Consider the following 17,203-nt stretch of genomic DNA (forward strand, 5'->3'; position numbering starts at 1 on the left):
GATCTCACTTAAATGTATGTAAACTATGTCCGGATCCATCATCCAACCCATCGTTGGTTAGGTAATTGAAAGGCCTTTCCAATGAGTCCAAAACATTGAAGATCTGGCAACCCTGTCTCGAGTTATGACCACTTAAGTGATATTTATGTACTTTTTTGAAGCCGGATCTCACTTAAATGTATGTAAACTATGTCCGGATCCATCATCCGACCCATCGTTGGTTAGGTAATTGAAAGGCCTTTCCAATGAGTCCAAAACATTGAAGATCTGGCAACCCTGTCTCGAGTTATGACCACTTAAGTGATATTTATGTACTTTTTTGAAGCCGGATCTCACTTAAATGTATGTAAACTATGTTTGGATCCATCATCCGACCCATCGTTGGATAGGTAATTGAAAGGTCTTTCCAATGAGTCCAAAACATTGAAGATCTGGCAACCCTGTCTCGAGTTATGACCACTTAAGTGATATTTATGTACTTTTTTGAAGCCGGATCTCACTTAAATGTATGTAAACTATGTTTGGATCCATCATCCGACCCATCGTTGGATAGGTAATTGAAAGGCCTTTCCAATGAGTAAAAAATTGAAGATCTGGGAACCCTGTCTCGAGTTATGACCACTTAAGTGATATTTATGTACTTTTTTGAAGCCGGATCTCACTTAAATGTATGTAAACTATGTCCGGATTCATCATCCAACCCATCGTTGGTAAGATAATTGAGAGGCCTTTCCAATGAGTACAAAACATTGAAGATCTTGCAACCCTGTCTCGAGTTATGACCACTTAAGTGATATTTATGTACTTTTTTGAAGCCGGATCTCACTTAAATGTATGTAAACTATGTCTGGATCCATCATCCGACCCATTGTTGGTTAGGTAATTGAAAAGCCTTTCCAATGAGTCCAAAACATTGAAGATCTGGCAACCCTGTTTCGAGTTATGACCACTTAAGTGATATTTATGTACTTTTTTTGAAGCCGGATCTCACTTAAATGTATGTAAACTATGTCCGGATCCATCATCCGACCCATCGTTGGTTAGGTAATTGAAAGGCCTTTCCAAAGAGTCCAAAACATTGAAGATCTGGCAACCCTGTCTCGAGTTATGACCTCATTAGTTATACATTGTGTTCTTTTTTTCTGGATCTAAAAAAATGATGAAACCACCCATATACCCATTTTTGGTAAAAAGTGAGGAAGGCATCAACCACGTAGGTGGATTAAGTTAGTTTTTTCATTTAAAACAAAATTTTAAAATTTCGTGTTTTTTCTAACTTTTCAGGGTTATTTTTTAAAGTGTAATAATGTTCAACAAAGTTGTAGAGCAGACAATTACAAAAATTTTGATATATAGACATAAGGGGTTTGCTCGTAAACATCACGAGTAATCGCGATTTTACGAAAAAAAGTTTTGAAAAAGTTACTTTTTGCGTTACTCTTTGTTTCGTCGTCCATGTCTGTCGCGGGTGACCATGAACGGCCATGATCGATGACGACCAACTTTTTCAAAACTTTTTTTTCGTAATATCGCGATAACTCGTGATGTTTATAAGCAAACCCCTTATGTCTATATATTAAATTTTTTGTAATTGTAGAACTTTGTAGAACATTGTTACACTCTAAAAAATAACCCTGCAAAGTTAGAAAAAACACGAAATTTTAAAATGAAAAATTTTGTTCTAAATGAAAAAATGACCCTTCTGGGTCAATGTAGATTCGAAAAGTACATTAAATTTCTCATAAAATGACACGATCCAAATTTTTTACAGTCGGGTTACGGAAAATGGAAGAATTTTTAAAACTTTTTGGTGTTTTTTTCGATGAAAAATACGTTTTTTTGGAATTCTGAGTACGCCATCAAATCGGGCGTACAATTTTACATAAAAGTCCCTTTGACACCAAATTTCTATCTCATCACTGTTTCAGGCTGCTAATGATTGAAAAACACCTCTTTTTTCGAATGTTCAAAAATGGAATGGGTCGTAACGCCCCTCCGTCACGAGATATCAAAAAAAACGGACCTCGGATTCATGATCAGGGACAAAAGTTACCCCTTAGGACAAAGTTTCACGCAAATCGAAGAGGGGTCGGGGCAACTGCTGTATGAGTTGGCGGAGAATTACCCATTTATCTTTGAAAAACAAGTACATAACACATAAAACAATATTGAAGAACCGTTTATGCCTTGAAGAATGGAAAAAAACTTAAAATAATGATGGAATTATGTTCAAAAATCAAAGTTTATGTCAAGCCCCCCCCCCCTTCAAAATTGATAGGAAAAAAAATATTTTTTCAAAAAACTTGTAAACTTTAATGGAAAAAGAAGTCTCATCAACTGAAAACAATCTAAAATGCCCTATTCTGCATTGATAATGATATTTAGCATTTTTGTTTTTATGAAATTCCAATGTACATCACCGCAAAAACTTTTTTTTTCTCGCAGAAATAAAATTTTCGTCCATACTTAGAATTTTGGAAATTTATGATAGCAAAACAACTGGGCAGATGTGTAATGCATTTGCATTCAAATGCTGGAACTGAGGCCTGTAATTCAATTTTTTAACCAGCAAAAAATCTGAAAAAATCATTAAAAAGTGACTACGCTATCTCAATTCAGGCGGAAGCATAAACTTTAAACTTTTCAGAATCAAGTGTATGGAGAATCAATATTGCGTGCAATTTACGGGTTGTACGCATCAAAGACGAACCGCCCGAACTCTCCAAAAAAATTCTAGAAAACCCATTAGAAATAAGAAATTCAATTGTACGAAATTCTGAGGACCTTCGTGTTTATGCTTCCCCATGAACTAAGAAGGTGCAGAAACATTGTTATTAGGTGTAATCTATCTAAACAGCAAATAATTTTGCCTTAAAGCTTTTTTTTAAATTTCATTTATTTTTAAAGAAGATATTCATGTTTAAAAAGATGCAAAATTATTTGTAAGCCAGACGCAAAATACAAAATGGAAATAACTTTTTCTTTACTTTTTTTATAATATTTGTTATTAAACGATTAAACTATTCATTGAATGCAACATAATGTGAGCATTATTACAACTATAATTGACTATTGAAATCACGAAATTTAGCTACATCATTTTGTCTTATAGACACATACTGCCCCTGTTTGCATAGATGTTCCATTTGCCTTTTCATCACTTTTGAGTTTTTGATCCGGTTTGGTTCAAAATCATGTGCTCTTTCAGAAAAAAAAAACCAAAATTACATTTGCGCCAAAACCTAACACGCAGCCTTATGAGTGGGACAAACTTGCCTTGCGTTTTTCTCAGCTTGCTGTATTTGCATATGAGCCATTTATCGAACATGGGCAGCATAAACTACCATCAAAAGATAGGCTCTACAATTTGGTCGCATTTTTAAGCTTTCCTCAAAAGGGTAGGATTGTATGATTGCAGCGCTTGAAAATTGAAAAAAAATGTTAAATCTGGCAAGTACGATTGAACAAGATACAACTTGCTTTTTAGTTGGATCTTCAGGTGTTAGAGCAGCTTAGTTTACTTACCGCACTCTTTTTTCAGAGTTAGACAACTTAAATCTGTTTTTTGTTTGCATATGTAGAAAACAATATAACACATTTGCTACTTTGTATGAAGTTGTATCGATTATATCTTAAACAAACTTTATATGAATTAGTCCATCTAAGCTCAAATTTGGTATGCATCCTAATCAAGATTGCAACACTGAGGACACCAAAATTTGATCCACCTGTGCACCCACAACACAACACACTGGGTGAAAAACACTCCCACACTTTACACTTGGAACGACACATACACTCGGCAGACAGCAGGCCCAGATCGACCCGCATGAAGCTGTACACGTGCGGCTTGTTCATGCTGGCCGTGTCGCACAGCACCTTCTGGATCAGATCCGGATGCGTTGGACACACGACGGCGATCGGCCCAAAGCACAGCTTGAAGATCCGCTTGTTGTCCTTAAAGGCACGCGTCAAACTCTGACAGATCTCGTACGAGTTCTTCCCCGCGAACTGGAGCCCATTGCCGAAGAACGGCACCAGCGGTTCCACGGCGGGCATCTTGTCCGCGAACCTGAACCGCAACTTGCAGAAGATGGCCAGCCCGGCCCAAACTACGGCGATCAACGCAACCGTCAACATGGTCCACACTTAATCACTGCAAGTTACACTCGGACAAAAAGGATTTTCCGACCCCGGATGGTACTGATGGTGGTGGCCAACTCCGAACGCCGATTTGACCACGCTGAAGACTGCGGAAAAACTGATTCTACGACCTGCCAATCAACACCGTTGGAGCCTTTTTTCGAGCGCGCGCGCGCGCGCAGCTAACTAGCCTGGCTTGACTTGCTTGCAAGTTCTTGGGCTCTCACTGGGCTGCTGCTACTGGCTTCTGCTGCGGGGTAGGGATATATGCGCTAAGCAGTGAGAGTTAACCCTGTACCGGAAAGCAAAAAGAATGCATTCACTACTGTGTATTGATAATTTTTATATGTAACTAGATTTTTTTTAAATATCGAGGAATGTAATCTAAATTGAGCAAATCTTTACGAAATCGGCATTTTTTCTTTTATTTTAACTTTTTGTATTTTTTTAACTTTTTTGGAACCTTTGGTGGGAAGACTCCAAAAACTAAACTAAGGCAACGAAGCCATTTTGCATCATTAGTTTGCCCAAATAATTTTCCATACAAATTTGGCAGATGTCAATACAATTGTAAAAATGATGTATGAATATTCAAAAATCTATACAGACATGCCTCGGTTTAGCACCGCATATGGGAGTTGCAAAACCGAGGCGTTCATAACCGAGGCGTGCATAACCGAGGCACAGAGCTTATGGGATTTTGGCTATATGGGAGACATTGGCTAAAATCGTATGAAAAATAATGCAAACATCGAAAAATTATAGTGTTTTGGAATCGGGATGATGTCAGCTTTCCATTTAAATTATAATTTCATGAAAATTTTCACAAAAATACGTATTTTTCCTGTATTTTATAAAGGCATTTTTTTCTCTAAAGAAATCAAAAATATATTGTTATTGCAATATAGATATCAAAGGTCAGTTTTTTTTAAATGATCAAAATTTAAACAAAACTACGTATTTTTGCAAAAAAAAAACTCAAAACTCCAGTTTTTACAATATGGGTACTGAACGATCAGGATTTTTTAATACATTTTGAATGAATAATCAACATATTTTAAAAATACTAAAAAATTTCATAAAACTACGTCTTCTCGTAAAAAAACTTAAACTTTCAGTTTTTACAATATGTGTATCAAACGATCAGGATTTTCTCATACATTTAGAATATAATAACACCATATTTTAAAAATACACAAAATTTTTATAAAACAATGTATTTTCGAAAAAAAACTGAAAATTTAAGTTTTAACAAAATGGGCATCAAATGATCGGGATTTTTTCATTCATTTCGAATGTAATAACGACATTTTTATAAAATACTAAAAAAATCACAAAAATACGTATTTTCTTAAATATACTTCAAGTTTTAAGAATATTTGGAAAAATTTCAAAAAAATATTACATTCAAAATGTATGAAAAAAATCCTTATAATTTGAAACTGAAATTTGGAGTAGTTTTTCGAAAATACGTAGTTGTGTGAAAATTTGGAGTTTTTAATTTTTTAATAAATTTTAAAATGTATGAAAAAATCTCGATCGTTCGATAACCATATTGTGAAAACTGAAATTTTGAGTATTTTTCGAAAATACGTAGTTTTGTAAAAATTTGGAGTATTTTTAAAAATGTTGTGATTGCATTCGAAATGTATGAAAAAATCACGATCATATATATATATATCGTATTGAAAAAAATTATAATTTTGAGTATTTTTTTTTGAAAATACATAGTTTTTTGAATGTTTTGAGTATTTAAAAAAAATGATTCAACATTCGAAATGTATGAAAAAATTCCAATCATTTGATGCCTATGTTGCAATAACAATAATTTTGAGTATTTTTTTTTTCAAAAAAAAGCATTTTCAAGAAGCAGAAAAATACGTATTTTTGTGCAAATTTTCATGAAATTATAAATTTAACGGATAGCTGGTATCATCCCAATTCCAAAAAACTATAATTTTTCGATGTTTGCATGATTTTTCATACGGTTTTAGCCAATGTCTCCCATACAGCCAAAATCCCATAAGCTCTGTGCTTCAGTTAAGCACTGGACCGTACTTAACCGAGGCAGCTGCATGAATCATAACCGGGGCAGTGCAAAACCGAGGTGTGCAAAACCGGGGCATGACTGTATCTTTTGAAGGATTATTTTGATCAAATCGGCAAAGTTTTAGGTATGGATAAGGACTACACTGATAAAAAATGCTACACGGTAAAACAATTTTTGGTGATTTTTTATTTAACTTTTTGTCACTAAGACTTCGTCGCCGTCATGCTAACTAGTCGTACGTGCATTTTGAGCCAATTGAGTTAAGAACGCCATTTTGTGCATCTCACAATGCCACATTCGATATCAATCCTAAAATATTCAATGAAAACCAAAAAAGCTCCGAAATTTTTTGTCACTTTTCATAAGAAAGAAGTTTTAATCTTGTCTAGCTATCTTGTCACTCCCTGAAAATTGATGTAAGTGCAACCAACTTCAACCAAACTTCGGGAGAATGCACAGAATGATCAGTCAAACAAATTGTGTTTGTTATTGTTCACATTGCGTGCTCTCGTTTTTGTTTATTCAAGGTCAAACATTAAAACGCATTTTTCTCGGAACTTCAAAAAGGCGGGTGCGACAAGATAGCACGACGACGTCGCCTTGATTTGAAAAAAAAAAATTGTTTTATTTTCAGTCAGGTCTTAATAATTTGGAAAAAAAATGATTCAATTTCATTTAACAATAGTTTTAGCTCATATTTCGAAAAATAACATAGGAAAATACAAATTTCGTTTCGTTTCAAATCTCATTCAAATTATAATATATAAAAAAATATAATATATAAAAAAAATATGTAAAAAATTTCTAATAAAAACATTATGTAAAGAGCAAAAAATGTGTAAAGCCAAAAAGAAGCCTAATTATCAGTAGTAATTTAAATTTATAAAACCAGTAATCTTTTGAAAATCACAAAATTTAACGAATGAAAATTTAATGTTCCTGCGCATTAAATTTATATAATTTTATAAAAAGGGAGAAGTATATTGTGAAAATTTGAATATACGAAAACATTTAATAACATTTCAAAATCAAATTAAAAAGTCGTGCAAAAACATAATTTAACATAAATTTTCAGTTATTTCAGTTTCAGTTATTTTCAGTTCTGTTTCAAATGCGGCACAAGATACTACGGCAAATTTCCAAAATGGCCCGCAGGTTTAAGCCGGCTGAGGTCCACAGCTATAGATCGTTAAAGTTGGAGAAAAAACCATTTCATACATAAATCACGGCGTGTTTTCTGGGCAACCTTAAGGAGAAAAAATAGTCATCGCTACTTTCAAATGAGTCTTATAGGAAATTTTCTCAGCTTTCCAATGCTTCTAAGAGCGAAATATTTCATCGGGAAATTTCTGAGATATCTATATTTTAAGTTTTTTGTTTTAAAATCCTTAATCATTTATTGGAAACTTTTAAATAACAGTCCAGGAAACTTGTCAAATGATGTGTTTCATGTGTCATTTATTCATAAAAATGTGCAAAATAAGACAAGAAACAACTTTGTAGAAGGTTGCAAACCGCTTAACATTTTGAAAATGAAGTTTTTACCGATTTTATGAATATGTGGGATTTATTCAGAAATTAAAATCATAAAACCGCATTAAAATATTATTTTTACAAGAACAACTAGATTATTACATAATTGTTGTGTACAAATAACACCGGTCTGCTCTGATCCAGCTTGGAGTTAGCTGATACAACCGATTTTTTTCAGGTTTAAGATTGATGAGGTTTTTAAAGATTTTTATGAATTTATATCATATTTCCTCAATCAAACATTAACCAGTTGCATGGATACAAAACATGTTAATGTTAAATACTCGAAATTGTACTGCAAAATGCTGTTGCAAGCTTTAGAAGAAATACTTTTCATTTGTATAAAATGATTGTTTTAGTTTTTTTTTATTAAATAATCAAGGAATTAGCAATATTTTAGATGTATAGGTATTTTAGATGTTTATAAGTCTCTCATCTTCAATCTCATCTTTTTTAAAAATGTTTTATTTCCTGATTTTTGTTCAAATAGTTTGGAAAGGAAGTTTCTGTTTGATTTTTTTTTGTTGAAATGATAAATAATATTGTTCGAACAAAAAAAAAGTTTATGACGGCGTTTTTAGCATTCTGAATTGGAAGACTCGAGTTTTATTGCTACTTTTTAAGTGCATTTTCAAAAGTAAACATTATATAAAATTTTATCTTTATTTTATTTTCATGAAAATATGACTTTTGAAGCTTGCAACAGTTATATGTTGTACATTTTCGATTTTATATCATATTTGTATTTATGTTCCTGGTTAATGTTTGTTTAAGAAAATATCAAATTTATTCATTAAAATTCAATAATACCATTCACAATCACAAACCTGCCAAAGTTTCGGTTGAACAAGCTCAATTAGAGCAGACACGTGATATTTGTACACCAAAAATATGTAGTAATCTATGAATTCTTGGTAATAAATATATTTTTACACTGTTTTATCATTAAAATTTCTGAATAAATCCCATATATTCAAAAACTCAGACAAAACATATGTTCAAAATGTTTAGCGGTTTGCAACCTTCTACAAAGTTGTTTCTTGCCTTTTTTTGCACATTTTGATGAGTAAATGACACTTGAAACACATCATTTTATAAGTTTTCTAAACTGGTAGTACAAAAATTCCAATAAATAATAAAGGAATTTAAAACCAAAAAACTTAAAATAGAGATATCTCAGAAATTTTCCGATGAAACATTTCGCTCTTAGAAGCATTGGAAAGCTGAGAAAATTTCCTATCAGACACTTTTGAAAGTAGCGATGACTATTTTTTCCTGAAAAGTTTGTCCTAGAAAACACGCCGTGAAATGTTTTCATTAAGTCGCAAATAACCCAAACAGTTTTGCGGTCTTCAACTAATTTGTTGTCATAAAACATTACATAGGAATCTTACACTTGATAATGATTTGACGTATTTTACGCCACCATTTGGTAAAATTTTAAAATTTTTTCTTCTTCCCATACATTTTTGCGAATTTCTCAAACAAACTTCAATGACTTCAAAATTTACCAAAATTTTCAATTACACAACAAACTACACACAAAAATAGTAGTTTATGCAACAAGTTGCAAAAAGAGGATTTTTTCAGCACTAGTCGTACATTTATCCAACGAGGTTCACCGAGTTGGATAAATACGAAGAGTGCTGAAAAAATCAAGTTTTGCAACGAGTTCCATACAACATTTTTTGCAATTCCAAAAAAATACACACTGAGTGAAATTTTATGTCAATTTTTCATGTATTTTGTCAATAAATCATTTAAATCAAAAAAATGTTGAAAAGTGTTACTTTTCGAAACAAGTGCTGAAAAGTTCAACTTTTCAGCACCCATTTGAGTGCTGAAAAGTAGAACTTTTCAGCATTTATTTTGAAAAGTGTTGCTATTCGATTCTGTTATTTTTGGTACAGAAAAGTAGGCTATTTCGTCGTTCAAGAATGACTGGAAAAGTAAATAGTTTCACGACGGAATTGCAAAAAAATATTTTCGAATGTAACATCATTTATGATGTAACACTTTGGCACGTCATTAAACATTTTAGTTTAAATGCAATCAGATGTAAATTTGCAACAAATTATACGAAAAAGCATGATTTTACGTGTGATTCAACGGTTTACTTCGAATCTCAAGTTTACATCAACTGATTTTACATGCAATTCATTTTTTCCGTGTCGAGTTAATTCACATTTTTTTCTGTGTAGTTTCCATCAGAATTCTTATAAATCTGCCTTGGTAGAAAATGTCTAAAATTTACGTCTTATTAGTTCTCTTTCGCAAATCAAGTTTTCTAAGTATTTTTTTTATTGGAATGAAACTCTGTCCATGCATTTCCAATGCCCAAAAGAAGTCATTTGCATCATTAGTTTTTCCATGCAAGTCTTTGTACAATTTTGGGGGCTATTCATAAAAAATGGGTACCGTTAACCGGGGTGACATTGATAGGATTTCAATTTATTTTTGGATTTTTTTCCAAGTGTTTAGGTTTTTTTCTCAAAATTAATGTACTAGAGTTGGTCACAAATCAAGTCCGGTTTTGATATAGCGGGAAACGTGGATTTTTATTGGTAATATCAAGTTCCAAAACATTGAGTTTTGCCATTCAAATTTCTATACGAAATTGAATCACTTTGGAAAAAGTAACGACTCAACCAATCGTTTTAAAACTTTGTGAAGTTGTTTAGGACCCCAAAGTAATTGAAAAATTCCTATCCCACAAACTTATTTTTTTCAGGCAAACTTATTACACCGTAATGACCAGTCTTATCCTCTGTCCTAACTAACATTGATATTGAATATTGCTCATTTTTGACTAATAGTCTGAAATCCTAGAAAAGTGTATTTGACTTGTGAAGCGAGGTTTAGTTTTTTGTATATTTCAAGAATGTTCAAGTGTATGCTACCATTCTATATCGTAAAATCTGGGATAACAAAAACAGATGTTTTAAAATTTACAAAAATGTTGTTGCAAACATTTTTGAATTCAGTCAAAATTAATATTTCTTCAAAATGGAATCGATTCGCCCAGAGTTCAGAAATCCTCGGCCGACCGGCCCATTCTAGTCAGGCCACTCTACACCACCTGAACAACTCTAAAGTAAATTTCAGCGCCAGGGTAAGTTGCAGAGCCAGCCCAGGTCCAGCAGTGGCTGCCTGCCAGTCGCTTTCGGCTTAGCCCAGCCAGCAACAACTTGCTGCCGTGTCCACGGATGTACTCTCCATACCTGGTACATAGGGTATTGCGTGTTAGCCCGAGCCTACCCACCAGCGTGGTTGACTCTGGGGTAAAGAATCGTCATATCGGTGGGGTGTTGAGGCGAGTACTTCCTGGATTGATATTTTTCTTAAAAATTGTCGGAAGTTTACCATCAAGAATGTAATTGATTGGGAGGCCTTGGATCGTCAACCTTCGTACTAACAACAGCACTTACCCTATTGAGTAGACCAGTAAAATTAAGTTGTGCGTGCAGACTAAGCCACCGATAACCAATTTGTACACAGTATAAACAGTAGAAAGAGTCCAGCGCGCTTGGACTGATAGGTGAAGTAATCGTTTAATCAGTGGCCAGACAGTGTTATATCACACGTGAATACGCGCTTGTCAAAACTAGAACAAAGCTGAGAGCTTTTGAGCGCTGACAGTTCGCATTGTTATTTGTTTTTTTTTTTCGTTTTCCTTCTGATGATTTAATATATGCTTAATTTCACTCATTTATCGAAGGTTTGCTGACACGCAACTTTGCTTAATTAGTTACACGCGTTAATAAGACGAGCATTAGGGTGACAATAAAAAAAATCGACATCAGGGATACTCTCTGGCTCGATTCTTTAGGGAGTAATAAGTAACTGTGCTAATTTTGAGCCAAATCGGTTAAGGTTGAGGGGTCGCTTTTTATACTTGAAGTTTATATGGAGAAAATTGCAAAAATGTGTGTAGAAAAACATCGTTCAGTATTTTTTTGCCAGGTGGCATGGGTCTCACTCAAAATTGTCTAAGTGTGAGATTCTTGTGGGATTTTTTTTTAAGAAAAACATTTTTATATTACATTTTCGCGAATTTCCCCATATAAACTTCAACGATAAAAAGCGACTGTTAATCTTTAATTGATTTGGCTCAAAATTAGCACCGTTATTTATTAATGACTAAAGAATTGAGCCAGGAGGTATCTATTGAGATTTTCCAAAATTTTAAATTTTTCTTGTCACCCTAACGGGCATTCACGTCAGCATATGAGCTTTTTAGGCACTTCAATAAATTAGTCTAGACTTCAGAGCCACGCGATGAGATGGATATTGAGCGTTGTGTGAACTTGAACTTTAGATTGTAATCAAACAATAACGATTTATTTCATTGTTTAACGCAATTGCATAATGTATTTATCATTTCATTGAATGATGCATATTATGCGCTCTTTCAAATCAGCACAATTTAAATCGATTTGTCAATGATGATTTTTTTTTGATTTTCCGTCTAATTAAAAATAGCTTTGATCGCATAATCAAAAGAAGGGGTAATACAATAACTATACTTTTCAAATCCTGCTTCAGATGCTTTAGATACAGGAAAAGGGCGTTGGTTGCGAAAAAAAATTCCACACTTGAAACTTATGGCTAGTTCTTACCGGAAATATTCAGAACTCTACACGTGAACCGGTTCTGTGGGATGAAATCCGACCAAGATGCGACACATGTGGTCCACGTGAAAACTGGTTTACAAAGTAACGATAAAGCTCAGGTGTTGTTTTTGAGAAAGAAAAAGTTTATTTTTAGAACATCCAAAATATTTCCCTTTACTTTTGCTGATTCATCGTGATATGTTTTGTAGGTCCTTCTTACCAACATAAAAACTTTTGAAATAAAGGTGATGAGCTAATTTTGTGGCAGAGAGAGAACTCTTTGAGATCTCATCAACCCTGCACAATGCTAAGCAGAATTTTAGTCGGTCCACCAGTTGTTTGCATTATTGTAATGCATTTTTTGTGAATGGTAATTTTTGTTTTAGCGTATATAAGGCCAAAGCAAATGTTATTTAAAACAATTCCTTGCCCCTACAAAAAATATTAGTTGCTAATTTTTATATCTTTATTATTTTATTGCTTTTTGATTCGGTTAAGACTTTTTGGGATGTTCCCAATGCACAGAGGTCCGATACCGAAATCTAGCGTGACAAAATTGATAGCGACCACACGTTAAGATTTAGAGCTTTAGTGTCTTGGGGACAAATGATCAGGGTCAATAGGGACATCTTTTGGTATGGTGGACATTAGGGTGGTGAACATTTTAGGATGGATCAGAATTTTTATTTGGGGGGATGATGAGATAGCGCTTCGGTGTCTGGAGCAAAGTTTAAGGGAACATCATTCTGAGCATCTTTGCTGAAGATCACAAAGCTCTATCTTCAAACGAAAAGTTTGTAGAGCCATTTTTTGTGATTTAGGTTAGGGAAAAACGCGTTTTTCGAGTTTAACAACTCACACTCATGTAGTAGCGAGTTTAACTCATTCTATCTCAATTTATAAATGAGCATTTTTGGATCGTTTTTTGACCATAACTTTTGATAGAATTGACCAAAATTCGATTGTCAAGAATTAAAATGTTCATTTTGACAAGCTCTACAATTGTCTAGAAGGGCCCAAAAATTTACAAAATAATTTAGTGGTTTTAAAAGAAGAAACAATTTTTAGCTGAAATATTTCACGCCATTTTTCATCGTATTTTGGCTCTTACTTTCGTTTAAAAAGTCTGATTACCGTTCTCTTGGAAGATAAATGTGTGTTTAGATGAGCTCTACAAATATTCACAAGACACCAACTCGCTACAATATAAGCCTGAGTTGATAAATGCAGAAAATTAGTTTCTTTTTTCATAAACACCCTATAACCTAAATCACAAAAATGGCTTTACAAACTTACGTTTGGAGATAGAGCTTTGTGATCTTCAGCAAAGTTGCTCAAAATTATGTTCCCTTCAACTTTTCTGAAGACACCGAAGCGCTATCTCGTCATTCATCAAAAAAAAAATTCTGGTGGACCACCCTAATGTTCACCTTACCAAAAGATGTCTTATTGACCCTGACCATTTGTCCCCAAGACACCATAGTTCTAAATATTAACGTATGGCCACTATCAATTTTGTCACGCTTGATTTCCACTGTGCAATGATGAAAAAATATGAGAATATTCTGTTCAACTTTTATTTGAAAATCGACAAATAATTTATTAATTTAATTTTGGTGAAAAATGGAATTTGCAAATAGCAATGTTTTTTTTTTTTTTTTTTTGATAAAACGGCCTGCTTGCAATTCAAGAATACTTTTTGAAACAAAACCACCCAGCTGAGCAATTCTCTACGAAATCGGTCTTTTTTTTAATAATTTTAATTTTTGTAATTCTTTTTGATGATATTTAATTTCATTTTTTGTCACTAAAATATAATTTGCAAAAATAACACTATTTTTATTTTATTATATTATATTTTTTACTTGTTTTAGTGGACAGCAAATGCCAACTTTTCAGAAATTTCCAGAATGTGCAAAAAGTCGTTGACCGAGATATGAACTTTTGAATCAATACTGATTTAAAAAAAAAAATCGGAACATTGGTCGCAAAAATTATTCACCTGCATTTTTCGATGTACAATTAAATTTTTACCTCAGCAAGTCTCATCTCAAGGTTTTAATTTTGTGAAAATATCTTTTTCTCAGTGATATCCAATTAGTCTTAATTTTTGAACTAAAATTTTGAATTATGAGACTTTATTTTCGTAACCAGCAATAAAAAATTAAAGAAATATAAAATTTTCTCAGCTTATCAATGTTTTTACTTTGCCAACAAAAAAAACTAAACATTTTTTGAAAAATGTTTCCTCAAAATGCCTATAACTTGTAGACATTCCACATTATCAAAAAAAGTGGATTTTTTAATTCATCAAATTTGTTAATTTCATCTAAAATTGGCTTTTGGAATTATTATGGCAAATTGTTCAATATTTTCAAAAAATTGCATTTAAAAAAAATATTTCGTCACTTCTGTGCTATCCTACGACACGTCCTATCTTTTTATATTTTCTCATTTAAATAAGATATTCAAATAAATAAGTAATTAATTATTCAAATTTAAAATTTGCACAATCAAAAGAACAATTTTTGACCCATACAAACTTTATAAGCGTTAAACAATAAATTTGTGTGTTTCTACAGTAAAACAATGAATATTTGTATCGAAACACTATTTCATTGGACCTTCCCAACATTGCACCAACCAAACTTTACCAAACCAAACAAAAAACTGATGCGCAGTGCACATTTCCGAATCGAAGCACTTCATCGGAGGGACAGCACAACAAACCGTCGAATTAATCAATCACTGCAATCCAATATCTTCACCGGTTTACGTACACTCCGAAGACAGCAAGCCGGTGTCCACGCGCAAAAATTTGTACTGATCGGGCTTCTCCATGCTGACCGACTCGCACAGAACCCGCTGGATCAGATCCGGATGCGTCGGACAAAGCACCTGAATCGGTCCGAAGCGCAACTTGAAGATTCGCTCCTGGTCCCGGGTGACCCGCCACAGCACCTTGAATATCTGGTACGAATTCTTCCGGTAGAACTCCAACCCGTTGCCGAAGAAGAAACGCTGGGGTGGAACCGTTGGGATTCCGTCCGCGAACCGGTACCGCAGCCGGAAGTACACGTACGCGGCCAGCCACAGGCCGGCGATCAACGCGAGGGTCAACAGCATGGTTTCACTCCCGGGCTCGTCCCGTAAAGTCTAAACCTTTTGTTTTTTTTTTTCGAATTTTCTTTGCACCGCCGCCACGCAGGAGAATCACCGCGGAACTGAACGAGGTGTCGCTGAGTTCCACGTTCTTGGCGCGATTATGCTGTCCTAAGCAGGTGAGAAAACGAGAGTTCTGTTCTGGAGCAGTGCCGGGGTGAATGCGATAAAGCAGGCAACAGTTTCTTTGTTTAAAACGGTTGCCTAACTTGAGGGGCTTATGACGGTTTTGGGCTTGTCTAGATATATAAAGCTGCTTCAGGAAAGGAAATGTCTTCGCGCCGCTAACGGACGTTTGATTTACAAGGAAAACTACTCAGTCGTAAATAGACTTTGCACGCATTGCGAACTGTCGTTTGAAGTATATTTTACTCAGTGTAAGCAGATCTAGTTTAAATCTAAATATTCTATAAATCAAATCCCGAATGAGGAAACTGATTACAAAGCGGTTTCAGGGGTTATGTCTAAACTAAATGTCAACATTCCATAAGTCGCCTTCCCTAAAGTATCGTGATAAGGTCCAGCTTGTGATGATACACTACCTTCCCTTTACTAAGTAATCGAATCCAGAAGGGACATGATCACCAGTTGTGTAATTCCGAGCCAGGATTTGAATCCCAATCCAATGTTTTTTTTTATTGGGTACGTAAATCCGTTCCGATAAAAATATTTTTAAATGTAGGCTTTTTGGTTCCGAAACCATCAATACAGCATTTTCAATTTTCATAAGACCTTTTCAAGCGTTAGGCATGGATTTTGAAACTTTAAACTGTTTTAATTTAAAATCTCAAATAATCACTTTTTATTAGCGTTTAAGAGAGCCAAAATCGGCTTAAATGACGGGGAGTTATGATTGTTAGAAAAATGTGATTTTTGCAAAAATCGATTTCCTTGGTTGCGGCGTACACAGAAAAAAATGATGGTATTCATCAGGAAATTGTGACAGATATTGTGGAAAAAAATATAAAAAATGACCTTAGAAAATGATGAATTATCATCAGAAAAATTTGAAATTTTGCACAGTTATGGCGGCTGCTTTTTCTACGTTGGCTTTGGCATTTTACAAGAGTCGTTTGTTCTGAGAAGCTGTAAAGATGAATTGATAATTATGTTTAATGATATTTAAAATTGTCATTAGGACTCTTAACTGTTGCGGTGTCAATCCAGAAACCGAAAAGTGATGCGTGTTATGCGAGAGGGGCCATCAAAGAATGCTTCTCACCAAACCAATTTGATAACACTCAGAGATATTTTAGGAATTTATTGGTCCTGTTTTTACTTACAAAATGAACATAAGGTAATTTACTTCAAATTTATCTTTTTTTGAAAAATTCAAATTTTCATAATATTTTGGATGAATAAGTACGATAAACAAGGCATCCCGACATCAGATTCTTCGCGAACTTTTCAAACCCCAAAACCCAACAGGCAACTTTCTCCAAACTTAACCAAAAAAAACACCACTTTTTAACACTGGAACGCCCAACACATGTCCAACTTACACGGACGCCCAAGCCTCCCAAAAAAGGTGGAACGGTAAATTCAACTCGCTGGTTCTCGGGCATTATTCAACCAATCGGGACGATTCTTGTTTCCAGTGATTTGTAAGAATGTCTTGATGATTCTAGAACTTTGCAGAACTTGATTTGAAAAATATCTGTAATTTCTGCGACCGAAAACATCGTTCCACCTTTTTTTAAAA

General features: G+C 34.0%; 1 protein-coding gene across 2 annotated transcripts in view; it reads right to left on the minus strand.

Moving 5' to 3' along the window:
• The window catches only part of LOC6044711 (cytochrome P450 4C1), a 31,811-nt gene extending 16,262 nt beyond the window's left edge, over positions 1–15,549 (minus strand). Inside the window, exon 1 of one of the 2 annotated variants that reach the window (XM_038262531.1) lies at positions 15,120–15,549. In XM_038262531.1, the coding sequence (XP_038118459.1) occupies positions 15,120–15,465 (346 nt within the window). In that variant the 5' untranslated portion in view covers positions 15,466–15,549. Of the gene's footprint in view, positions 1–3,797; positions 4,312–15,119 lie in introns of those variants that run through there. The other variant, XM_001862142.2, reaches the window with a different exon arrangement.
• Between the last annotated feature and the right edge of the window lie 1,654 nt (positions 15,550–17,203).

Source organism: Culex quinquefasciatus, chromosome 3, assembly GCF_015732765.1.
Source record: "Culex quinquefasciatus strain JHB chromosome 3, VPISU_Cqui_1.0_pri_paternal, whole genome shotgun sequence".
Lineage (NCBI taxonomy): Eukaryota > Metazoa > Arthropoda > Insecta > Diptera > Culicidae > Culex > Culex quinquefasciatus.